Below are 27,810 nucleotides of genomic sequence, written 5' to 3' on the forward strand. Positions count from 1 at the left end.
CTAATATATTTGATCTCTTAATTACATTGGAAGTTTATTTTCAACTACGAAGTTTTATTAAAACCCCAGCGTGCTCGTTCTCTGTCATCCACTTCGTCCTTCCCCATTGGTCCACCTACTTCCCCTTCGTCTGTGCGTGCGCGCCCCCGTGTGTCACCTTGCTCCATCGCTAGAGGTAAAGCGTCGACCAGAATCAGGGCCTTTACCGAGGGACTGTCGTCCGGTTTGAAAAGAGCCAAAGAGAAAATGGCGGAAGCTTCCAAACCGAAGACCTCTCCCAAGGCCATTAAGTTCCTCTTTGGGGGACTGGCAGGGTAGGTACCCGGGCTACAGGCCGCTCTCAGCGGTCACACTCACACAGCAGCCCCGCTGACAGCGGTGCTCGGTTACCGGTCAGGGGCACAGCATACTAAATTAGAGAGGGAGTTAGAAACCGAGAATAACATGTGTTTAGTAATGAATTAATGTAATCATTAAGTGATAAGCTCGTGTGTGTTTCCGGTGCATGTTGACAGCCCGGTAGATGTTACTATCCCAGCATAATGGCGTCAACCTTCGCACACACGCATTGACATTTGGGTCTGTCCACAGACGCACTGACCGCTAGTTAGGCCCAGACAACTGTATGTCGATGCCTCCGGTTACGTTCACGCTCTATGACCACCAACATAACCCCTAGCTGCGTGTTGCCGCTTTCCATGCTGTCTGTAGCTTGTGAGGTGTGGAAACACTGTTGCGTTTATGTCTTTTGTTTAGTTTCTTTTTGTGCTATTGCTCTGTCTGCGTACTACGTGTTACTAGTCTTTTGTTGCTCTGTCTGCGTACTACGTGTTACTAGTCTTATGTTGCTCTGTCTGCGTACTACGTGTTACGTGTCTTATGTTCGCTCATCCTTATAAAAATGAAGCCTACAGGGTGAGTTTATGTATCAGCCAGTTTCTGCAGAATAGTCCCAACATGAATAGGATGACTGTCTGAATGTGTCGCCTATCAGTCATGCACGTACTGTTCCAGTCTTATTAAATGTCAAGACCTCAAAGACAAAGAAATTCCCTCAGCCCCTTACCCTAATAAATACAAATACCCTCCCAGATATAGGCCTGTTAACCTACCCTGTTCTCTCAGAGAGAGAGACATGGGACCCTAGCCTGTTCTCTCAGAGAGAGAGACCTGGGACCCTAGCCTGTTCTCTCAGAGAGAGAGAGACCTGGGACCCTAGCCTGTTCTCTCAGAGAGAGAGAGAGACCTGGGACCCTAGCCTGTTCTCTCAGAGAGAGAGACCTGGGACCCTAGCCTGTTCTCTCAGAGAGAGAGACCTGGGACCCTAGCCTGTTCTCTCAGAGAGAGAGAGACATGGGACCCTAGCCTGTTCTCTCAGAGAGAGAGACCTGGGACCCTATCCTGTTCTCTCAGAGAGAGAGAGACATGGGACCCTAGCCTGTTCTCTCAGAGAGAGAGACCTGGGACCCTAGCCTGTTCTCTCAGAGAGAGAGACCTGGGACCCTAGCCTGTTCTCTCAGAGAGAGAGAGACCTGGGACCCTAGCCTGTTCTCTCAGAGAGAGAGAGACCTGGGACCCTAGCCTGTTCTCTCAGAGAGAGAGAGACCTGGGACCCTAGCCTGTTCTCTCAGAGAGAGAGAGACCTGGGACCCTAGCCTGTTCTCTCAGAGAGAGAGACCTGGGACCCTAGCCTGTCAAGTATAGCCTCTGATCTATCAAAAGGGTGTTTGAGGTAGAGTTTACACCAAGTGCGCTATCAGTGTAGAGAGGGTCATATTGGCTTTACTGCTAGTAGAGGAGGGTGCTATTCAGAATGGTCTCTTCTCAGTATAGTGGGAGTACCCGTACTGTAGTGGTGTGATGACAGTGGGTTGGCTGTATATGGTGATGTTGGTGTATTTCTGGCTGTGCTGTGGGCATAACACTGAAGGCCCTTATGTCTCCTCGCACGCATGCAGAGCTGATATCTGCTGTTCTACTCTGCTCTTCTCTGCTCTTCTTCTCTGCTTTTCTCTGCTCTTCTACTCTTAAATAGGGTTTGTTTGAAGTTGTCTTTGTTGTTGTAATATCACAAACGGATGTGGCAGTTTCACCGCAATGGATTCCAACTTGAAGACTACAGTGCCTTGCCAAAGTTTTCAGACCCCAATGCTTTCTTCACATTTTATTGTTTAACCAAGTGGATTAAATTGTAATTTTCCATCAACAATCTGCACAAAATGCTCTGTCAAAGTGGAATATTTTTTAAAGGATTGTTAAATAAAAAAATCAAGTTAAAATATAGTTGTTGTGTAAGTATTCAGCTCCATGAGTCAATACATGTTAGAATCACCTCTGGCCTCGATGACAGCTGTGAGTCTTTTTGAGTCTGAGAGCTGTGAGTCTTTTTGAGTCAGAGCTGTGAGTCTTTGAGTCAGAGCTGTGAGTCTTTTTGAGTCTGAGAGCTGTGAGTCTTTTTGAGTCTGAGAGCTGTGAGTCTTTGAGTCTGAGAGCTGTGAGTCTTTGAGTCTGAGAGCTGTGAGTCTTTTTGAGTCTGAGAGCTGTGAGTCTTTTTGAGTCTGAGAGCTGTGAGTCTTTTTGAGTCTGAGAGCTGAGTCTTTGAGTCTGAGAGCTGAGTCTTTTTGAGTCTAAGAGCTGTGAGTCTTTTTGAGTCAGAGCTGTGAGTCTTTTTGAGTCTGAGAGCTGTGAGTCTTTTTGAGTCTGAGAGCTGTGAGTCTTTTTGAGTCTGAGAGCTGTGAGTCTTTTTGAGTCAGAGCTGTGAGTCTTTTTGAGTCAGAGCTGTGAGTCTTTTTGAGTCTGAGAGCTGTGAGTCTTTTTGAGTCAGAGCTGTGAGTCTTTTTGAGTCAGAGCTGTGAGTCTTTTTGAGTCAGAGCTGTGAGTCTTTTTGAGTCAGAGCTGTGAGTCTTTTTGAGTCTGAGTGCTGTGAGTCTTCTTGAGTAAGTCTATAAGAGCTGTGAGTCTTTGAGTCTGAGAGCTATGTCTTTTTGAGTCAGTCTATAAGAGCTGTGAGTCTTTTTGAGTCAGTCTATAAGAGCTGTGAGTCTTTGAGTCAGAGCTGTGAGTCTTTTTGAGTCTGAGTGCTGTGAGCACTTCTTGAGTAATAAGTCTAAGAGCTGTGAGTCTTCTTGAGTAATAAGTCTATAAGAGCTTTTCACATCTGGATTGTACAAGACTGTATTTGATCCTTTAAAAATATATATATATATTCTTCAAGCTCTGTCAAGGTGTTGGGGATCATGGCTATACAGCAATTTTCAAATCTTTACAGATTTAAAAGCAGATTTAAGTCCAAACTGTAAGTCGGCCTCAGGAACATTTAATGTCGTCTTGGTTAGCAACTCCAGTGTATATTTGGCCTTTTGTTTTAGGTTATTGTTCAAATCCAGATAAAACGACGTCTGTCTGCAGTACCAGTCAATAGTCTGGACACACATACTCATTTATATACATACAGTGGGGCAAAAAAGTATTTAGTCAGCCACCAATTGTGCAAGTTCTCCCACTTAAAAAGATGAGAGACATGTCATTTTCATCATAGGTACACTTCAACTATGACAGAGAAAGTGAGAAAAAACATCCAGAAAATCACAGGATTTTTAATGAATTTATTTCCAAATTATGGTGGAAAATAAGTATTTGGTCAATAACAAACGTTTATCTCAATACTTTGTTATATACCCTTTGTTGGCAATGACAGAGGTCAAATGTTTTCTGTAAGTCTTCACAAGGTTTTCAGACTGTTGCTGGTATTTTGGCCCATTCCTCCATGCAGATCTCCTCTAGAGCAGTGATGTTTTGGGGCTGTTGCTGGGCATCACGGACTTTCAACTCCCTCCAAAGATTTTCTATGGGGTTGAGATCTGGAGACTGACTAGGCCACTCCAGGATCTTGAAATGCTTCTTACGAAGCCACTCCTTCGTTGCCCGGGCGGTGTGTTTGGGATCATTGTCATGCTGAAAGACCCAGCCACGTTTCATCTTCAATGCCCTTGCTGATGGAAGGAGATTTTCACTCAAAATCTCACAATACATGGCCCCATTCATTCTTTCCTTTACACGGATCAGTCGTCCTGGTCCCTTTGCAGAAAAACAGCCCCAAAGCATGATGTTTCCACCCCCATGCTTCACAGTAGGTATGGTGTTCTTTGGATGCAACTCAGCATTCTTTGTCCTCCAAACACGACGAGTAGAGTTTTTTTTTTTTACCAAAAAGTTATATTTTGGTTTCATCTGACCATATCACATTCTCCCAATCTTCTTCTGGATCATCCAAATGCTCTCTAGCAAACTTCAGACGGGCCTGAACATGTACTGGCTTAAGCAGGGGAACACGTCTGGCACTGCAGGATTTGAGTCCCTGGCGGCGTAGTGTGTTACTGATGGTAGGCTTTGTTACTTTGGTCCCAGCTCTCTGCAGGTCATTCACTAGGTCCCCCCGTGTGGTTCTGGGATTTTTGCTCACCGTTCTTGTGATAATTTTGACCCCACGGGTGAGATCTTGCGTGGAGCCCCAGATCGAGGGAGATTATCAGTGGTCTTGTATGTCTTCCATTTCCTAATAATTGCTCCCACAGTTGATTTCTTCAAACCAAGCTGCTTACCTATTGCAGATTCAGTCTTCCCAGCCTGGTGCAGGTCTACAATTTTGTTTCTGGTGTCCTTTGACAGCTCTTTGGTCTTGGCCATAGTGGAGTTTGGAGTGTGACTGTTTGAGGTTGTGGACAGGTGTCTTTTATACTGATAACAAGTTCAAACAGGTGCCATTAATACAGGTAACGAGTGGAGGACAGAGGAGCCTCTTAAAGAAGAAGTTACAGGTCTGTGAGAGCCAGACATCTTGCTTGTTTGTAGGTGACCAAATACTTATTTTCCACCATAATTTGCAAATAAATTCATAAAAAATGCTACAATGTGATTTTCTGGATTTTCTTTTCTTCATTTTGTCTGTCATAGTTGAAGTGTACCTATGATGAAAATTACAGGCCTCATCTTTTTAAGTGGGAGAACTTGCACAATTGGTGGCTGACTAAATACTTTTTTGCCCCACTATACATACATACATACATACATACAGTACCTGTCAATATACAACACATCTAGATAAAACATTGATCTATACAGCAATGGTCAGTAGTTTGGACACACCTACTCATTCAAGGGTTTTTATTTTTTGTTATTTTCTACATTGTAGAAGACATAAAAACTATGAGATAACAGATGGATTCTCTCTCTGTGTCCCTCCCCCCTTCTCCAGGATGGGAGCGACAGTGTTCGTCCAGCCTCTAGATCTAGTGAAGAACAGGATGCAGCTGAGTGGTCAGGGAGGAAAGGCCCGCGAATACAAGACCAGCTTCCATGCTCTGGCATCTATACTGAAGAATGAAGGACTAGGAGGCATCTACACTGGGTTAGTACTACTATGCTATTATATACTACTTACCATACTGTTACTATGCTATTATATTCAACTACTATACCATTACTGTACTACTAATACTACTTACCATACTGTTACTATGCTATTATATACTACTACTATACCATTACTGTACTACTAATACTACTTACCATACTGTTACTATGCTATTATATACTACTACTATACCATTACTGTACTACTAATACTACTTACCATACTGTTGCTATGCTGCTAATACTACTTAATACTTAGTATCTAGATCCTCTATGAGGCTGTGGAGGGATTCAGATTCTAAAAGTATCTAGATCCTCTATGAGGTCATGGAGGGATTCACATTCTAAAAGTATCTAGATCCTCTATGAGGTCATGGAGGGATTCACATTCTAAAAGTATGTAGATCCTCTATGAGGTCATGGAGGGATTCACATTCTAAAAGTATCTAGATCCTCTATGAGTCAGTGGAGGGATTCACATTGTGGATTTAAATGAAAACAACATGAATCATCGAGTACAATGACATCTGTTTTTAAACCCTGGATTTCTAATCCCTTGCTTATTGTTGGATCTGATTTTAATAGCTAACATTTCTGTGGTCATAATAAATAGATATGCTGATAGGGGACAACCTTGTTTTACTCCTCTTGACAGTTGAATACTTTCTGAGAAGTAGGCATTATTTACTATTTTACACCTGGGGTTTACTATACATAACTTTAACCCATTGTATAAGAGACTCTCCTAAATTGAAATATTCCAGGCATTTATATATAAATTCCAGTCATACTTGATCAAAAGCCTTTTCTAAATCAGCTATGAATACCAGGCCTGGTTTCCCAGATTTTTCATAGTGTTCTATTGTTTCCAGTACTTACTATCTCCAATAAATTATATTATCTCCAATGTATCGTCCATGTAAAAAAGCTGTCTGAATAATACCCAACAATACTTGTTTAATTCTATGCGCTATTTGTTTTACTATAATTTTTTGATCACTAGAGTGTAAAGGGCCTCCATGTTTTTTAATGATCTTTATATTTACCACTTAGATCCCGTTTCAGTAATAATGAAATCAGACCTTCTTGTTATCTGATAATTTACCATTTTTTGTTGGAGTGGTTCAAACATGCTAATAACGGTCCTCTGAGTAGATCAACAACCATTCAGCCCTGGAGATTTCCTAGTCACCCTCCCTCTCACCGTCCGTGGTCACCCTCCCTCCTTGCATCAAGAAGTTCCTTCCTCGCCTTCACCGGAGTCTTTATGTACAGCTGTTAATTTTCCATTATTGATAGAAAAAAATCCAGACAATTAGCTTCGTTTAGTGGAGATGGAGGAGACTGAAACGAAAACATATGCTTAAAGTACTTTGCTTCCTCTTTCAAAATATTGTTTAGGGAATTGTGGGTCAGTTAGGATCACCACTTTATTTTAAGAATGTGAAATGTCAGAATAATAGTAGAGAGAATGATTTATTTCAGCTTTTATTTCTTTCATCACATTCCCAGTGGGTCAGTAGTTTACATACACTCAATTCGTATTTGGTAGCATTGCCTTTTAAATTGTTTAACTTGGGTCAAACGTTTCGGGGAGCCTTCCACAAGCTTCCCACAATAAGTTGGGTGAATTTTTGCCCATTCCTCCTGACAAAGCTGGTGTAACTGAGTAAGGTTTGTTGGCCTCCTTGTTCACACATGCTTTTTCAGTTCTGCCCACACATTTTCTATAGAATTGAGGTGGCCACTCACAATACATTGATTTTGTTGTCCTTAAGCCATTTTGCCACAACTTTGGAAGTATGCTTGGGGTCATTATCCATTTGGAAGACCCATTTGCGACCAAGCTTTAAATTTCTGGCTGATGTCTTGAGATGTTGCTTCAATATATCCACATACATTTCCTTTCCTCATGATGCCATCTATTTTGTGAAGTGCACCAGTCCCTCCTGCAGCAAAGCACCCCCACAACATGATGCTGCCACCCCTGTGCTTCACGGTTGGAGTGGTGTTCTTCGTCTTGCAAGCATCCCCCTTTTTCCTCCAAACATGACGATGGTCATTATGGCCAAACAGTTCTAATTTTGTTTCATCAGACGAGAACATTTCTCCAAAAAGTATGATCTTTGTCTCCATGTGCAGTTGCAAACCGTAGTCTGGCTTTTTTATGGTGGTTTTGGAGCAGGTGCATCTTCCTTGCTGAGCGGCCTTTCAGCTTATGTCGATATAGGACTTAGTTTTACTGTGGATATAGATATTTTTGTACCTGTTTCCTCCAGCATCTTCACAAGGTTCTTTGCTGTTGTCCTGGGATTGATTTGCACTTTTCACATCAAAGTACATTCATCTCTAGGAGACAGAACACATCTCCTTCCTGAGCGGTATGAGGGCTGCGTAGTCCCATGGTGTTTATACTTGCCTACTATTGTTTGTACAGATGAACGTGGTACCATCAGGCGTTTGGCTGATTTCTTTTGATTTTCCCATGATGTCAAGCAAAGAGGCACTGAGTTTGAAGGTAGGCCTTGAAATACATCCACAGGTACACCTCCAATTGACTCAAATTATGTTAATTAGCCTAACAGAATCTTCTAAAGCCCTGACATTTTCTGGAATTTTCCAAGCTGTTTAAAGCCATAGTCAACTTAGTGTATGTAAACTTCTGACCCACTGGAATTGGGATAAAGTGAAATAATCTGTCTGTAAACAGTTTTTGGAAAAATTACTTGTCATGCACAAAGTAGGTGTCCTAACCGACTTGCCAAAACTATAGTTTGTTAACTTCACTAGGGTAGGGGACAGCATCTACTGGCCACTGATTGAAAGTTCTGTATCTCCCACATTTTTCAGAGTAAAAGCCTGAAACAATGTCTAAAGACTGTTGACATCTAGTGGAAGCCATATGGAATGCAATCTGGGTCATATCCCTTTATATGGTGGATAGACTTTCAATGGAAAAACATAATGGCACTTCCTGGATGGATTTCCCTCAGGTTTTTGCCTGCCATATCGGTTCTGTTATATTCACAGACGTTATTTGAACAGTTTTGGAAACTTTAGAGTTTTCTATCCAAACCTACTAATAATATGCATATCCTAGCTTCTGGGCCTGAGTAACAGGCAGTTTACTTTGGGCACGATTTTCATCCAGACGTCAAAATACTGCCTCCTAGCCCAAAGAGGTTTTAACAAGAATTTTGTGGAGTGGTTGAAAAACAAGTTTTAATGATTCCAACCTAAGTGTATGTAAACTACAGACTTCAAATGTATGTGTACTCTTCGTCCTTCATTTTCCTTTGTTTACATGGACACCTAATGGTGTTTTAGAGATGAGTATTGAATTTCATGGCTTCTAAAGGCACATTTTAAAAGTATCCCATACAATCAGGGGATCTCCTTTACCCAAATTATGTCTGGAAAAAGTCTGTTATAAATTCCTCTGTCCTAGTTCAAAACAAGTTATCATCCAATATTTCTATACTGTTACAATTCTACTAATAATTTTATGATAACACTACTCTACTATTATACTAATTCAGTCCACCAGGCTACCAACATGGTGTGGGTTAGGTATCTACATCATGTTGTTGTTTCCAGTCTGTCAGCAGGTCTGTTCCACCAGACTACCAACATGGTGTGGGTTAGGTATCTACATCATGTTGTTGTTTCCAGTCTGTCAGCAGGTCTGTTCCACCAGACTACCAACATGGTGTGGGTTAGGTATCTACATCATGTTGTTGTTTCCAGTCTGTCAGCAGGTCTGTTCCACCAGACTACCAACATGGTGTGGGTTAGGTATCTACATCATGTTGTTGTTTCCAGTCTGTCAGCAGGTCTGTTCCACCAGACTACCAACATGGTGTGGGTTAGCTATCTACATCATGTTGTTGTTTCCAGTCTGTCAGCAGGTCTGTTCCACCAGACTACCAACATGGTGTGGGTTAGGTATCTACATCATGTTGTTGTTTCCAGTCTGTCAGCAGGTCTGTTCCACCAGACTACCAACATGGTGTGGGTTAGGTATCTACATCATGTTGTTGTTTCCAGTCTGTCAGCAGGTCTGTTCCACCAGACTACCAACATGGTGTGGGTTAGCTATCTACATCATGTTGTTGTTTCCAGTCTGTCAGCAGGTCTGTTCCACCAGACTACCAACATGGTGTGGGTTAGGTATCTACATCATGTTGTTGTTTCCAGTCTGTCAGCAGGTCTGTTCCACCAGACTACCAACATGGTGTGGGTTAGGTATCTACATCATGTTGTTGTTTCCAGTCTGTCAGCAGGTCTGTTCCACCAGACTACCAACATGGTGTGGGTTAGCTATCTACATCATGTTGTTGTTTCCAGTCTGTCAGCAGGTCTGTTCCACCAGACTACCAACATGGTGTGGGTTAGCTATCTACATCATGTTGTTGTTTCCAGTCTGTCAGCAGGTCTGTTCCACCAGACTACCAACATGGTGTGGGTTAGGTATCTACATCATGTTGTTGTTTCCAGTCTGTCAGCAGGTCTGTTCCACCAGACTACCAACATGGTGTGGGTTAGGTATCTACATCATGTTGTTGTTTCCAGTCTGTCAGCAGGTCTACTCCGCCAGGCTACCTACACCACAACGAGGTTAGGTATCTACACAGTGTTGTTTGAGAAGATGACGGGACAGGACGGGACCCCGCCCAACTTCCTCATGAAGGCTCTGATTGGTATGACGGCTGGAGCAACCGGAGCCTTCGTAGGAACACCTGCTGAAGTCGCCTTGATCAGGATGACTGCTGACGGACGGTGAGAGGGTGGGAGGGAGGGTGACCGCTGATGGACGGTGAGAGGGAGGGTGGGAGGGAGGTTGACCGCTGATGGACGGTGAGAGGGAGGGTGACCGCTGATGGACGGTGAGAGGGAGGGTGGGAGGGAGGGTGACCACGGACGGTGAGACGGAGGGTGGGAGGGAGGGTGACCACGGACGGTGAGAGGGAGGGAGGGAGAGGGTGACCACGGACGGTGAGAGGGAGGGAGGGAGAGAGGGAGGGTGACCGCTGACGGACGGTGAGAGGGAGAGAGGGAGGGTGAACGCTGACGGACGGTGAGAGGGAGGGTGACCGCTGACGGATGGTGAGAGGGAGAGAGGGAGGGTGACCGCTGACGGACGGTGAGAGGGAGTGTGACCGCTGACGGACGGTGAGAGGGAGGGAGGGAGGGTGACCGCTGACGGACGGGGGGAGGGTGTGAGACAGAAGATGAACAGTGGTAACAGGAGTTAAATTATGTTTAATTGTGTAATTTCCCTCCCTCGCTCTCTTTCTCTCTCTCCCTCCCTCCCTCGCTCCCTCCCTCCCTCCCTCCCTCGCTCCCTCGCTCTCTCTCTCTCTCCCTCGCTCTCTCTCTCTCCCTCCCTCCCTCGCTCGCTCTCCCTCGCTCTCTCCCTCGCTCTCTCCCTCGCTCTCTCCCTCGCTCTCTCCCTCGCTCTCTCCCTCGCTCTCTCCCTCCCTCTCTCCCTCCCTCCCTCCCTCCCTCCCTCCCTCCCTCCCTCCCTCCCTCCCTCGCTCTCTCTCTCTCCCTCGCTCTCTCTCCCTCCCTCCCTCGCTCTCTCTCTCTCTCTCCCTCCCTCCCTCGCTCTCTCTCCCTCCCTCCCTCGCTCTCTCTCTCTCCCTCCCTCGCTCGCTCGCTCTCTCTCCCTCCCTCCCTCGCTCTCTCTCCCTCCCTCCCTCGCTCTCTTTCTCTCCCTCCCTCCCTCGCTCTCTTTCTCTCCCTCCCTCCCTCGCTCTCTTTCTCTCCCTCCCTCCCTCGCTCTCTTTCTCTCCCTCCCTCCCTCGCTCTCTTTCTCTCCCTCCCTCCCTCTCTCTCCCTCCCTCCCTCCCTCGCTCTCTTTCTCTCCCCCAGTCTCCCTGCAGACCAGAAGAGAGGGTATTCTAATGTGTTCAATGCTCTGGCCAGAATCACTAAAGAAGAGGGGGTCACCACACTATGGAGGGTAAGATACTATTACTACTATATAACTACTACTACTCTACTACTACTACTATAGAACTACTATACACCTACTACTATACTACAGCATCACTAAAGAGGGGGTCACCACACTATGGAGGGTAAGATACTATTACTACTATATTACTACTACTACTCTACTACTACTACTATAGAACTACTATACACCTACTACTATACTACAGCATCACTAAAGAGGGGGTCACCACACTATGGGGGGTAAGATACTATTACTACTATATTACTACTCTACTACTACTACTATAGAACTACTATACACCTACTACTATACTACAGCATCACTAAAGAGGGGGTCACCACACTATGGGGGGTAAGATACTATTACTACTATATTACTACTCTACTACTACTACTATAGAACTACTATACACCTACTACTATACTACAGCATCACTAAAGAGGGGGTCACCACACTATGGAGGGTAAGATACTATTACTACTATATTACTACTACTACTCTACTACTACTACTATAGAACTACTATACACCTACTACTATACTACAGCATCACTAAAGAGGGGGTCACCACACTATGGGGGGTAAGATACTATTACTACTATATTACTACTACTACTCTACTACTACTACTATAGAACTACTATACACCTACTACTATACTACAGCATCACTAAAGAGGGGGTCACTGCACTATGGGGGGTAAGATACTATTACTACTATATTACTACTACTACTCTACTACTACTACTATAGAACTACTATACACCTACACACCTACTATACTACAGCATCACTAAAGAGGGGGTCACCACACTATTTAAATTGTTTTATTTATTTCACCTTTATTTAACCAGGTAGGCTAGTTGAGAACAAGTTCTCATTTGCAACTGCGACCTGGCCAAGATAAGGCATAGCAGTGTGAACAGACAACACAGAGTTACACATGGAGTAAACAATTAACAAGTCAATAACACAGTAGAAAAAAGGGGAGTCTATATATACATTGTGTGCAAAAGGCATGAGAAGGTAGGCAAATAATTACAATTATGCAGATTAACACTGGAGTGATAAATGATCAGATGGTTATGTACAGGTAGAGATATTGGTGTGCAAAAGAGCAGAAAAATAAATAAATAAAAACAGTATGGGGATGAGGTAGGTGAAAATGGGTGGGCTATTTACCAATAGACTATGTACAGCTGCAGCGATCGGTTAGCTGCTCAGATAGCAGATGTTTGAAGTTGGTGAGGGAGATAAAAGTCTCCAACTTCAGCGATTTTTGCAATTCGTTCCAGTCACAGGCAGCAGAGAACTGGAACGAAAGGCGGCCAAATGAGGTGTTGGCTTTAGGGATGATCAGTGAGATACACCTGCTGGAGCGCGTGCTACCGATGGGTGTTGCCATCGTAACCAGTGAACTGAGATAAGGCGGAGCTTTACCTAGCATGGACTTGTAGATGACCTGGAGCCAGTGGGTCTGGCGACGAATATGTAGCGAGGGCCAGCCGACTAGAGCATACAAGTCGCAGTGGTGGGTGGTATAAGGTGCTTTAGTGACAAAACGGATGGCACTGTGATAAACTGCATCCAGTTTGCTGAGTAGAGTGTTGGAAGCAATTTTGTAGATGACATCGCCGAAGTCGAGGATCGGTAGGATAGTCAGTTTTACTAGGGTAAGTTTGGCGGCGTGAGTGAAGGAGGCTTTGTTGCGGAATAGAAAGCCGACTCTTGATTTGATTTTCGATTGGAGATGTTTGATATGGGTCTGGAAGGAGAGTTTAGAGTCTAGCCAGACACCTAGGTACTTATAGATGTCCACATATTCAAGGTCGGAACCATCCAGGGTGGTGATGCTGGTCAGGCGTGCGGGTGCAGGCAGCGAACGGTTGAAAAGCATGCATTTGGTTTTACTAGCGTTTAAGAGCAGTTGGAGGCCACGGAAGGAGTGCTGTATGGCATTGAAGCTCGTTTGGAGGTTAGATAGCACAGTGTCCAAGGACGGGCCGGAAGTATATAGAATGGTGTCGTCTGCGTAGAGGTGGATCAGGGAATCGCCCGCAGCATGAGAAACATCATTGATATATACAGAGAAAAGAGTCGGCCCGAGAATTGAACCCTGTGGCACCCCCATAGAGACTGCCAGAGGACCGGACAGCATGCCCTCCGATTTGACACACTGAACTCTGTCTGCAAAGTAATTGGTGAACCAGGCAAGGCAGTCATCCGAAAAACCGAGGCTACTGAGTCTGCCGATAAGAATACGGTGATTGACAGAGTCGAAAGCCTTGGCAAGGTCTATGAAGACGGCTGCACAGTACTGTCTTTTATCGATGGCGGTTATGATATCGTTTAGTACCTTGAGCGTGGCTGAGGTACACTCGTGACCGGCTCGGAAACCAGATTGCACAGCGGAGAAGGTACGGTGGGATTCAAGATGGTCAGTGACCTGTTTGTTGACTTGGCTTTCGAAGACCTTAGATAGGCAGGGCAGGATGGATATAGGTCTGTAACAGTTTGGGTCCAGGGTGTTGCCCCCTTTGAAGAGGGGGATGACTGCGGCAGCTTTCCAATCCTTGGGGATCTCAGACGATATGAAAGAGAGGTTGAACAGGCTGGTAATAGGGGTTGCGACAATGGCGGCGGATAGTTTCAGGAATAGAGGGTCCAGATTGTCAAGCCCAGCTGATTTGTACGGGTCCAGGTTTTGCAGCTCTTTCAGAACATCTGCTATCTGGATTTGGGTAAAGGAGAACCTGGAGAGGCTTGGGCGAGTAGCTGCGGGGGGGGGGGGGGAGCTGTTGGCCGAGGTTGGAGTAGCCAGGCGGAAGGCATGGCCAGCCGTTGAGAAATGCTTGTTGAAGTTTTCGATAATCATGGATTTATCGGTGGTGACCGTGTTACCTAGCCTCAGTGCAGTGGGCAGCTGGGAGGAGGTGCTCTTGTTCTCCATGGACTTCACAGTGTCCCAGAACTTTTTGGAGTTGGAGCAACAGGATGCAAACTTCTGCCTGAAGAAGTTGGCTTTAGCTTTCCTGACTGACTGTGTGTATTGGTTCCTGACTTCCCTGAACAGTTGCATATCGCAGGGACTATTCGATGTTAGTGCAGTCCGCCACAGGATGTTTTTGTGCTGGTCGAGGGCAGTCAGGTCTGGAGTGAACCCAGGACTGTATCTGTTCTTAGTTCTGCATTTTTTGAACGGAGCATGCTTATCTAAAATGGTGAGGAAGTTACTTTTAAAGAAAGACCAGGCATCCTCAACTGACGGGATGAGGTCAATGTCCTTCCAGGATACCCGGGCCAGGTCGATTAGAAAGGCCTGCTCACAGAAGTGTTTTAGGGAGCGTTGGGGGGGTATGGGGGGTAAGATACTATTACTACTATATTACTACTACTACTACTACACAACTACTCTACTACTACTGCTACGTCTACTACTATACTATAGCATCACTAAAGAGGGGGTCACTGCACTATGGAGGGTAAGATACTATTACTACTATATTACTACTACTACTCTACTACTACTATTATAGAACTACTATACACCTACTACTATACTACAGCATCACTAAAGAGGGGGTCACCACACTATGAAGGGTAAGATACTATTACTACTATATTACTACTACTACTACTACTATAGAACTACTATACACCTACTACTATACTACAGCATGACTAAAGAGGGGGTCACCACACTATGGAGGGTAAGATACTATTACTACTATATTACTACTACTACTCTACTACTACTACTATAGAACTACTATACACCTACTACTATACTACAGCATCACTAAAGAGGGGGTCACCACACTATGGGGGGTAAGATACTATTACTACTATATTACTACTACTACTCTACTACTACTACTATAGAACTACTATACACCTACTACTATACTACAGCATCACTAAAGAGGGGGTCACCACACTATGGGGGTAAGATACTATTACTACTATATTACTACTACTACTCTACTACTACTACTATAGAACTACTATACACCTACTACTATACTACAGCATCACTAAATAGGGGGTCACCACACTATGGGGGGTAAGATACTATTACTACTATATTACTACTACTACACAACTACTCTACTACTACTGCTACGTCTACTACTATACTACAGCATCACTAAAGAGGGGGTCACTGCACTATGGAGGGTAAGATACTATTACTACTATATTACTACTACTACTCTACTACTACTACTATAGAACTACTATACACCTACTACTATACTACAGCATCACTAAAGAGGGGGTCACCACACTATGGAGGGTAAGATACTATTACTACTATATTACTACTACTACTATAGAACTACTATACACCTACTACTATACTACAGCATCACTAAAGAGGGGGTCACCACACTATGGGGGGTAAGATACTATTACTACTATATTACTACTCTACTACTACTACTATACACCTACTACTATACTACAGCATCACTAAAGAGGGGGTCACTGCACTATGGAGGGTAAGATACTATTACAACACTACTACTATACTATTTCTACACTACTACTATACTATTTCTACACTACTAATCTACTATTTCTACACTACTACTATACTATTTCTACACTACTACTATACTATTTCTACACTACTACTAATATACCATTTCTATAAACTAATATACTATTTCTACACTACTACTATACTATTTCTACACTACTAATCTACTATTTCTACACTACTACTATACTATTTCTACACTACTACTATACTATTTCTACACTACTACTATACTATTTCTACACTACTACTATACTATTTCTACACTACTAATCTACTATTTCTACACTACTACTATACTATTTCTACACTACTACTATACTATTTCTACACTACTAATCTACTATTTCTACACTACTAATCTACTATTTCTACACTACTACTATACTATTTCTACACTACTAATCTACTATTTCTACACTACTACTATACTATTTCTATACTACTAATATACTATTTCTACACTACTACTATACTATTTCTACATGACTACTATACTATTTCTACATGACTACTATACTATTTCTATACTACTAATATACTATTTCTACACTACTACTATACTATTTCTACATGACTACTATACTATTTCTATACTACTAATATACTATTTCTACACTACTACTATACTATTTCTACACTACTACTATACTATTTCTACACTACTACTATACTATTTCTACACTACTACTATACTATTTCTACACTACTAATCTACTATTTCTACACTACTACTATACTATTTCTATACTACTAATATACTATTTCTACACTACTACTATACTATTTCTATACTACTAATATACTATTTCTACACTACTACTATACTATTTCTACATGACTACTATACTATTTCTACATGACTACTATACTATTTCTATACTACTAATATACTATTTCTACACTACTACTATACTATTTCTACACTACTACTATACTATTTCTACATGACTACTATACTATTTCTATACTACTAATATACTATTTCTACACTACTACTATACTATTTCTACATGACTACTATACTATTTCTATACTACTAATATACTATTTCTACACTACTACTATACTATTTCTACACTACTAATCTACTATTTCTACACTACTACTATACTATTTCTACACTACTACTATACTATTTCTATACTACTAATCTACTATTTCTACACTACTATACTATTTCTATACTACTAATGCATATACTACACTACTAATGAATACACTCTACTATTACTTTACTATTAATACATATACTATATTACTAATAAATATACTATTACTATACTACAAATGAATATACTCTCCGCCACTGCTACTATACTACCACCATACCACTGTTACTATACTACCACCATACCGCTGTCACTATACTACCACTGCTACTATACTACCACTATACCGCTGCTACTATACTACCACTATACCACTGTTACTATACTACCACTGCTACTATACTACTGCTATACCACTGCTACTATACTACAACTGCTACTATACTACAACTGCTACTATGCTACCACTGCTACTATGCTACCAATATACCACTGCCACTATACTACCACGGTTACTATTCTACCACTGCTACTATACTACCACTATGCCACTGTTACTATACTACCACTGTTACTATACTACCACTGTTACTATACTACCACTGTTACTATACTGCCACTGCTACTATACTACCGCTGTCACTATACTACCACTATACCACTGCTACTATACTACCGCTATACCACTGTTACTATACTGCCACTATGCCACTGTTACTATACTACCACTGCTACTATACTGCCACTATGCCACTGCTACTATACTACCACCACACCACTGTTACTGTACTACCACTGGTACAATACTACCACTATGCCACCACTATACCACTGCTACTCTACTACCACTGCTACTATACTACCACTATGCCACTGTTACTATACTACCACTGCTACTATACTATACTACCACTGCTACTGTACTACCACTATGCCACTGCTACTATACTACCACTATGCCACTGCTACTATACTACCACTATGCCACTGTTACTATACTACCACTGCTACTATACTACCGCTATACCACCGCCACTATACTACCACTGGTACAATACTACCACTATGCCACCACTATACCACTGCTACTCTACTACCACTGCTACTATACTACCACTAAGCCACTGTTACTATGCCACTGCTACTATACTACCACTATGCCACTGCTACTATACTACCACCATACCACTGCCACTATACTACCACTGCCACTATACTACCACTGGTACTATACTACCACTATGCCACTGCTACTATACTACCACGATGCCACTGCTACTATACTACCACTATACCACTGCTACTATACTACCACTATGCCACTGTTACTATACTACCACTGCTACTATACTACCACTATGCCGCTGTTACTATACTACCACTGCTAGTATACTGCCACCATACCACTGCTACTATACTACCACTGCTACTATACTACCACTGCTACTATACTACCACTATACCATTGCTACTATACTACCACTATACCACTGCTACTATACTACCACCATACCACTGCTACTATACTACCACTATACCACTGCTACGATACTACCACCATACCACTGCTACTATACTGCTACTATACTGCCACTGCTACTATACTACCACCATACCACTGCTACTATACTACCACCATACCACTGCTACTATACTGCCACTGCTACTATACTACCACTGCTACTATACTACCACTATACCATTGCTACTATACTACCACCATACCATTGCTACTATACTACCACCATACCACTGCTACTATACTACAACCATACCACTGCTACTATACTACCACTATACCACTGCTACTATACTACCACCATACCACTGCTACTATACTACCACCATACCATTGCTACTATACTACCACTATACCACTGCTACTATACTACCACTATACCACTGCTACTATACTACAACCATACCACTGCTACTATACTACCACTATACCACTGCTACTATACTACCACCATACCACTGCTACTATACTACCACCATACCACTGCTACTATACTACAACCATACCACTGCTACTATACTACCACCATACCATTGCTACTATACTACCACTATACCACTGCTACTATACTACAACCATACCACTGCTACTATACTACAACCATACCACTGCTACTATACTACCACCATACCACTGCTACTATACTACAACCATACCACTGCTACTATACTACCACCATACCACTGCTACTATACTACCACCATACCACTGCTACTATACTACCACTATACCACTGCTACTATACTACCACCATACCACTGCTACTATACTACCACCATACCACTGCTACTATACTACCACCATACCACTGCTACTATACTACCACCATACCACTGCTACTATACTACCACCATACCACTGCTACTATACTACCACCATACCACTGCTACTATACTACCACCATACCACTGCTACTATACTACCACTATACCACTGCTACTATACTACAACCATACCACTGCTACTATACTACCACTATACCACTGCTACTATACTACCACTATACCACTGCTACTATACTACCACCATACCACTGCTACTATACTACAACCATACCACTGCTACTATACTACCACTATACCACTGCTACTATACTACCACCATACCACTGCTACTATACTACAACCATACCACTGCTACTATACTACCACTATACCACTGCTACTATACTACCACTATACCACTGCTACTATACTACCACTATACCACTGCTACTATACTACAACCATACCACTGCTACTATACTACCACTATACCACTGCTACTATACTACCACTATACCACTGCTACTATACTACCACCATACCACTGCTACTATACTACAACCATACCACTGCTACTATACTACCACTATACCACTGCTACTATACTACCACCATACCACTGCTACTATACTACCACCATACCACTGCTACTATACTACCACCATACCACTGCTACTATACTACCACCATACCACTGCTACTATACTACCACCATACCACTGCTACTATACTACCACTATACCACTGCTACTATACTACCACTATACCACTGCTACTATACTACAACCATACCACTGCTACTATACTACCACTATACCACTGCTACTATACTACCACCATACCACTGCTACTATACTACCACCATACCACTGCTACTATACTACCACCATACCACTGCTACTATACTACCACCATACCACTGCTACTATACTACCACCATACCACTGCTACTATACTACCACTATACCACTGCTACTATACTACCACTATACCACTGCTACTATACTACCACCATACCACTGCTACTATACTACCACTATACCACTGCTACTATACTACCACCATACCACTGCTACTATACTACCACTATACCACTGCTATTATTTTCCAGTACAGACCTCTGAGAGACTGCTGAGCTTAACAAAAACAATAACCGTGTGTGTGTTCCTCCAGGGGTGTATTCCCACCATGGCCCGCGCTGTAGTGGTCAACGCTGCCCAGCTGGCCTCCTACTCTCAGAGCAAACAGGCTCTTATAGAGACAGGTAACCCCTAACCTCTAATTCTAACCCTCTTCCGAGTCCCCAACAACCGATGGTTTAGTTATATAGCAGGTTAGGAGAACTCCTTTCTCTTCTAAAATATGGATTAGGGTGTGTTCCCCTAGATGGGTTAAGGTGTGTTTCTCCTAGATGGGTTAGGGTGTGTTTCTCCTAGATGGGTTAGGGTGTGTTTCTCCTAGATGGGTTAGGGTGTGTTTCTCCTAGATGGGTTAGGGTGTGGTTCCCCTAGATGGGTTAGGGTGTGTTTCTCCTAGGTGGGTTAGGGTGTGTTTCTCCTAGGTGGGTTAGGGTGTGGTTTCTCCTAGGTGGGTTAGGGTGTGGTTCCCCTAGATGGGTTAGGGTGTAGTTCCCCTAGATGGGTTAGGGTGTGGTTCTCCTAGATGGGTTAGGGTGTGGTTCTCCTAGATGGGTTAGGGTGTGGTTCTCCTAGATGGGTTAGGGTGTGGTTCTCCTAGATGGGTTAGGGTGTGGTTCCCCTAGATGGGTTAGGGTGTGGTTCCCCTAGATGGGTTAGGGTGTGGTTCCTACAGCAATCCATTCATTTTGAATAACTTCTCTTCCCCCCCAGGGTATTTTGTGGACGGTATCTTCCTCCATTTCTGTGCCAGTATGATCAGTGGCCTGGTAACCACGGCAGCGTCCATGCCCGTCGACATCGTCAAGACCAGGATTCAGAACATGAGAATGATAGATGGAAAACCAGAGTTTAAGAATGGCCTGGTAAGTTATAACTACACTGAGTAAACATTAATTAAGAACAGCTGCTCTTTCCATGACAGACTGACCAGGTGAATCCAGGTGAAATCTATGATCCCTTATTGAGGCCACTTTTTTAAATCCACTTCAGTCAGTGTAGATGAAGGGGAGGAGACGGGGTTAAAGAAGGATTTTTATGGACATTAGATTGTGTGTGTGCCATTCAAAGGGTGAATGGGCAAGACAAAATATTTAACTGCCTTTGAACGGGGTATGGTAGTAGGTTCCAGGTTTGTGTCAAGAACTGCAGCGCTGCTGGGTTTTTCACGCTCAACAGTTTCCTGTCTGTATCAACAACGGTCCACCACCCAAAGGACATCCAGACAACTTGACACAACTGTGAGAAGCGTTGGAGTCAACGATGGGCCAGAACAAAAAGCCTGAACGACTTGGGTCACGTCTCTGGCCACCGACCCAATAGAACGAAAGACCAACTGGATGAAATAGTATGAATAAATTATTCAAAATAACGTTTCCAATGAAAACGTCCATTATTTGAATATGTTGGTAATATGTTGGTAACACACTGTAGAAAAGTGAAGCGGACTTTGTCTCGGGGCTAACAACATTGGCAATATATCCTCCAAACACCAACTTCTCGGGCATTATCACTTCATATATAAGATAATATATATTATTCATATTCAGCACCAGTCAAAAGTTTTGACACCTACTCATTCCATGGTTTTTATTTTGACTACTAGAATAATAGTGAAGACATAAAAACTATGAAATAACACACATGGAATCATGGTGTAACCAAAAAAGTATTAAACAAATCAAAATATATTTGAGATTCTTCAAAGTAGCCACCCTTTGCCTTGATGACAGCTTTGCACACACTTGGCATTCTCTCAACCAGCTTCACCTGGAATGCTTTTCCAACAGTCTTGAAGGAGTTCCCACATATGCTGAGCACTTGTTGGCTGCTTTTCCTTCACTCTGCAGTCCAACTCATTCCAAAGCATCTCAATTGGGTTGAGGTCGGGTGATTGTGGAGGCCAGGTCATCTGATGCAGCACTCCATCACTCTCCTTCTTGGTCATAAATCCCTTACACAGCTTGGAGGTGAGTTGGGTCATTGTCCTGTTGAAAAACAAATGATAGTCCCACTAAGAGCAAACCAGATGGGATGGTGTATCGCTACAGAATGCTGTGGTAGTCATGCAGGTTAAGTGTGCCTTGAATTCTAAATAAATCAATGTCACCAGCAAAGCACTATCACACCACCTCCTCCATGCTTCACAGTGGGAACCACACATGCGGAGATCATCTGTTCACCTACTCTGCATCGGAACCAAACATCTCAAATTTGGAATCATCAGACCAAAGGACAGATTTCCACCGGTCTAATGTCCATTGCTCGTGGTTCTTGGCCCAAGCAAGTCTCATCTTGGTGTCCTTTAGTAGTGGTTTCTTTGCAGCAAAACCATGAAGGCCTGATTCATGCAGTCTCCTCTGAACAGTTGATGGTGTCTGTTACTTGAACTCTGTGAAGCATTTGGGCTGCAACTTGAGGTGCAGTTAACTGTAATGAACTTATCCTCTGCAGCAGAGGTAACTCTGGGTCTTCCTTTCCTGTGGCGGTCCTCATGAGAGCCAGTTTACTCTAATGAACTTATCCTCTGCAGCAGAGGTAACTCTTGGTCTTCCTTTCCTGTGGCGGTCCTCATGAGAGACAGTTAACTCTAATGAACTTATCCTCTGCAGCAGAGGTAACTCTGGGTCTTCCTTTCCTGTGGCGGTCCTCATGAGAGCCAGTTAACTCTAATGAACTTATCCTCTGCAGCAGAGGTAACTCTGGGTCTTCCTTTCCTGTGGCGGTCCTCATGAGAGACAGTTTACTCTAATGAACTTATCCTCTGCAGCAGAGGTAACTCTGGGTCTTCCTTTCCTGTGGCGGTCCTCATGAGAGACAGTTTACTCTAATGAACTTATCCTCTGCAGCAGAGGTAACTCTGGGTCTTCCTTTCCTGTGGCGGTCCTCATGAGAGACAGTTTACTCTAATGAACTTATCCTCTGCAGCAGAGGTAACTCTGGGTCTTCCTTTCCTGTGGCGGTCCTCATGAGAGCCAGTTAACTCTAATGAACTTATTCTCTGCAGCAGAGGTAACTCTGGGTCTTCCTTTCCTGTGGCGGTCCTCATGAGAGCCAGTTAACTCTAATGAACTTATCCTCTGCAGTAGAGGTAACTCTGGGTCTTCCTTTCCTGTGGCGGTCCTCATGAGAGCCAGTTAACTCTAATGAACTTATCCTCTGCAGCAGAGGTAACTCTTGGTCTTCCTTTCCTGTGGCGGTCCTCATGAGAGCCAGTTTACTCTAATGAACTTATCCTCTGCAGCAGAGGTAACTCTGGGTCTTCCTTTCCTGTGGCGGTCCTCATGAGAGACAGTTTACTCTAATGAACTTATCCTCTGCAGCAGAGGTAACTCTGGGTCTTCCTTTCCTGTGGCGGTCCTCATGAGAGACAGTTTACTCTAATGAACTTATCCTCTGTAGCAGAGGTAACTCTGGGTCTTCCTTTCCTGTGGCGGTCCTCATGAGAGCCAGTTAACTCTAATGAACTTATCCTCTGTAGCAGAGGTAACTCTGGGTCTTCCTTTCCTGTGGCGGTCCTCATGAGAGCCAGTTAACTCTAATGAACTTATCCTCTGCAGCAGAGGTAACTCTGGGTCTTCCTTTCCTGTGGCGGTCCTCATGAGAGCCAGGTAACTCTAATGAACTTATCCTCTGCAGCAGAGGTAACTCTGGGTCTTCCTTTCCTGTGGTGGTCCTCATGAGAGACAGTTTCATTATAGAACTTTTTGTGACTGCACTTGACATTTTCCGGATTAACTGACCTTCATGTCTTAAAGTAATGATGGACTGACCTTCATGTCTTAAAGTAATGATGGACTGACCTTCATGTCTTAAAGTAATGATGGACTGACCTTCATGTCTTAAAGTAATGATGGACTGACCTTCATGTCTTAAAGTAATGATGGACTGACCTTCATGTCTTAAAGTAATGATTGACTGACCTTCATGTCTTAAAGTAATGATTGACTGACCTTCATGTCTTAAAGTAATGATGGACTGACCTTCATGTCTTAAAGTAATGATGGACTGACCTTCATGTCTTAAAGTAATGATGGACTGACCTTCATGTCTTAAAGTAATGATGGACTGACCTTCATGTCTTAAAGTAATGATGGACTGACCTTCATGTCTTAAAGTAATGTTGGACTGTCGTTTCTCTTTGCTTATTTGAGCTGTTCTTGCCATAATATGGACTTAGTATTTGGTAAAAGACCATCTTCTGTATACCTACCTTGTCACAACACAACTGATTGGCTCAAACGCATTCAGAAGGAAAGAAATTCCACAAATTAACTTTTAAGAAGGCACACCTGTTAATTGAAATGCATTCTAGGTGACTACCTCAAGAATCTGGAGTGTTGAAAGCTGTCATCAAGGTAAAGAGTGGCTACTTTTGAAGAATCTCAAATATAAAATTTGGATTGGTTTAACGCTTTTTGGTTACTACATGACTCCATATTCTATTTCATAGTTTTGACGTCTTCACTATTATTCCAGAATATTTAAAATGGTACAAATGTAGAAACTCTTGAATGAGTAGGCGTGTCCAAACGACTGGTACTGTATATAATGACGGCCTGGTGAGTACTGAGTCCCTAAACGCACCAATCCTGGGAAGGTCCGGTGGACGAACGTGTCAAACATGGCCTTAATCCCGGCCCAATAGAACGGGCCTTAATCCCGGCCCAATAGAACGGGCCTTAATCCCGGCCCAATAGAACGGGCCTTAATCCCGGCCCAATAGGACGGGCCTTAATCCCGGCCCAATAGGACGGGCCTTAATCCCGGCCCAATAGGACGGGCCTTAATCCCGGCCCAATAGGACGGGCCTTAATCCCGGCCCAATAGGACGGGCCTTAATCCCGGCCCAATAGGACGGGCCTTAATCCCGGCCCAATAGGACGGGCCTTAATCCCGGCCCAATAGGACGGGCCTTAATCCCGGCCCAATAGGACGGGCCTTAATCCCGGCCCAATAGGACGGGCCTTAATCCCGGCCCAATAGGACGGGCCTTAATCCCGGCCCAATAGGACGGGCCTTAATCCCGGCCCAATAGGACGGGCCTTAATCCCGGCCCAATAGGACGGGCCTTAATCCCGGCCCAATAGGACGGGCCTTAATCCCGGCCCAATAGGACGGGCCTTAATCCCGGCCCAATAGGACGGGCCTTAATCCCGGCCCAATAGGACGGGCCTTAATCCCGGCCCAATAGGACGGGCCTTAATCCCGGCCCAATAGGACGGGCCTTAATCCCGGCCCAATAGGACGGGCCTTAATCCCGGCCCAATAGGACGGGCCTTAATCCCGGCCCAATAGGACGGGCCTTAATCCCGGCCCAATAGGACGGGCCTTAATCCCGGCCCAATAGGACGGGCCTTTAGCACCTGTCAATTTGGATCTTTCCCTTCAAGCTGAATCCTTATTGGTCAAACTGTCACGTCTGTTTGGGATATTACAACAAAAGTTACTGTAAACAACCACCTCTGACACCCCTGCCGGATCTCCCTCTGACACCCCTGCCGGGTCTCCCTCTCTCTGACACCCCTGCCGGGTCTCCCTCTGACACCCCTGCCGGGTCTCCCTCTGACACCCCTGTCGGGTCTCCCTCTATTGAACAGCAGAATATGGCCTTTTGTTTTGATGACGCGTGACGCTCCCCAGATCAGCTTCATCACCAAAATAAAAGCCATAACAACGGCCGTGGGGCGGACGGTGTCGCTGTTTCCCCTACTGCAGGTTCCATCTTTAAGCTGAGAAATCGATGCAGGACAAACTGATTTACTGTCTCCTCTCTCCCCCTACAGGACGTTCTGACCAGGGTGATCCTTAATGAAGGGTTTCTGTCTTGTCTCCCCCTACAGGACGTCCTGACCAGGGTGATCCTTAATGAAGGGTTTCTCTCTGTCTCCCCCTACAGGACGTCCTGACCAGGGTGATCCTTAATGAAGGGTTTCTCTCTGTCTCCCCCTACAGGACGTCCTGACCAGGGTGATCCTTAATGAAGGGTTCTTCTCTCTGTTTCCCCCTACAGGACGTCCTGACCAGGGTGATCCTTAATGAAGGGTTCTTCTCTCTGTCTCCCCCTACAGGACGTCCTGACCAGGGTGATCCTTAATGAAGGGTTTCTCTCTGTCTCCCCCTACAGGACGTCCTGACCAGGGTGATCCTTAATGAAGGGTTTCTCTCTGTCTCCCCCTACAGGACGTCCTGACCAGGGTGATCCTTAATGAAGGGTTTCTCTCTGTCTCCCCCTACAGGACGTCCTGACCAGGGTGATCCTTAATGAAGGGTTCTTCTCTCTGTCTCCCCCTACAGGACGTCCTGACCAGGGTGATCCTTAATGAAGGGTTTCTCTCTGTCTCCCCCTACAGGACGTGTTGGCGAGGGTGATCCGTAATGAAGGGTTCTTCTCACTGTGGAAGGGTTTCACTCCATACTACGCCAGACTGGGACCTCACACCGTCCTCACATTCATCTTCCTGGAACAGATGAACAAGGCTTATAAAGTCTACTTCCTGGATTAGAGACAGGAGATGTAAGGATTGGGAGGAAGGGAAGCTGATCTTAGTTCTGCACCTACGGGAAACTTCACCCCGGAGCAACACACACACACACACACTGAAGCAGGTGCACACTATACACACGGACAGACACTCCCTCGTGTGTCATGTGAGTGACCTTTAACCCCTGTCATGTGACCTGACCCCATTGTGTATGTTCTGTTATTTTTACTGAAGGACTCAGAACCTCAGAATGTACCATCTCAGCCCCCCCCCCCCTGCACAGGGCATATTGACACTTAGTACAGTCGTCCCCTCCCCCCACTATGGAACAGATGGCTGGCTGGAAAACCTTGATGATGACAAACAGATTAAAAACTGATTTCTTTCTGAAAAACAAGGTTTTGTTTTTTGTTTATTTCACCTGCTGTTGATAACAATTTTCAGAATCTCCTATATCAGCTTTTCCCGCGCTCTGTCCTCAGGTTTGGGTTTTGCCTAAACACCACACAGCTGATTTCAAATGATCAAAGCTTGAGTAGTTGAATCAGCTGTGTAGTGCGAGGGTAAAAACCAAAACGTGCACCTCTTGGGGTCCTGAGGACCAAGGTTGGGAATAGCTGATCTAGGAAATTGGTGGATGGATTCATCAGTGATTTTAACACCAGATAATTGTTGGAAAGACTAGAACCAGCTCACACCTGCTTTTACTCTGATTTCTTAAAAATGATTAAAAAAGGAGTAGTTCTTTAATAAACCGACTCTGAACAAAAATATCAACGAGACATAAAACAATTTCAAAGAATTTACTGAGTTAGTTCATAAGGATGTCATGATATAGGATGTCATGATATAGGTCTAGATAGTGTTTTACATAGGATCTCATGATGTACGATGTCATGATATAGGATCTCATGATATAGGATGTCATGATATATGTCTA

The 27,810-nt window shown here is 43.8% G+C and overlaps 1 protein-coding gene across 1 annotated transcript; it reads left to right on the forward strand.

Moving 5' to 3' along the window:
• On the forward strand, positions 1 to 27,258 carry slc25a11 (solute carrier family 25 member 11). Its single transcript, XM_036986998.1, has 7 exons — positions 1 to 314; positions 5,255 to 5,407; positions 9,985 to 10,191; positions 11,287 to 11,377; positions 20,423 to 20,513; positions 21,100 to 21,251; positions 26,739 to 27,258. Exons 1-7 carry the CDS (start codon positions 247 to 249, stop codon positions 26,889 to 26,891), a joined length of 915 nt encoding a protein of 304 aa, XP_036842893.1. The 5' UTR covers positions 1 to 246; the 3' UTR covers positions 26,892 to 27,258.
• Positions 27,259 to 27,810: the final 552 nt, after the last annotated feature.

Source organism: Oncorhynchus mykiss, chromosome 9 (assembly GCF_013265735.2).
Source record: "Oncorhynchus mykiss isolate Arlee chromosome 9, USDA_OmykA_1.1, whole genome shotgun sequence".
In the NCBI taxonomy this organism is placed as follows: domain Eukaryota; kingdom Metazoa; phylum Chordata; class Actinopteri; order Salmoniformes; family Salmonidae; genus Oncorhynchus; species Oncorhynchus mykiss.

Excerpts from the sequence above, each read along its gene's own strand:
- slc25a11 (XM_036986998.1), top strand. The coding sequence starts at position 247 with ATGGCGGAAGCTTCCAAACCGAAGACCTCTCCCAAGGCCATTAAGTTC. Across the intron at positions 315-5,254 it reads CTCTTTGGGGGACTGGCAGG|GATGGGAGCGACAGTGTTCG; the intron begins GTAGGTACCCGG and ends CCCCTTCTCCAG. Across the intron at positions 21,252-26,738 it reads CAGAGTTTAAGAATGGCCTG|GACGTGTTGGCGAGGGTGAT; the intron begins GTAAGTTATAAC and ends CTCCCCCTACAG.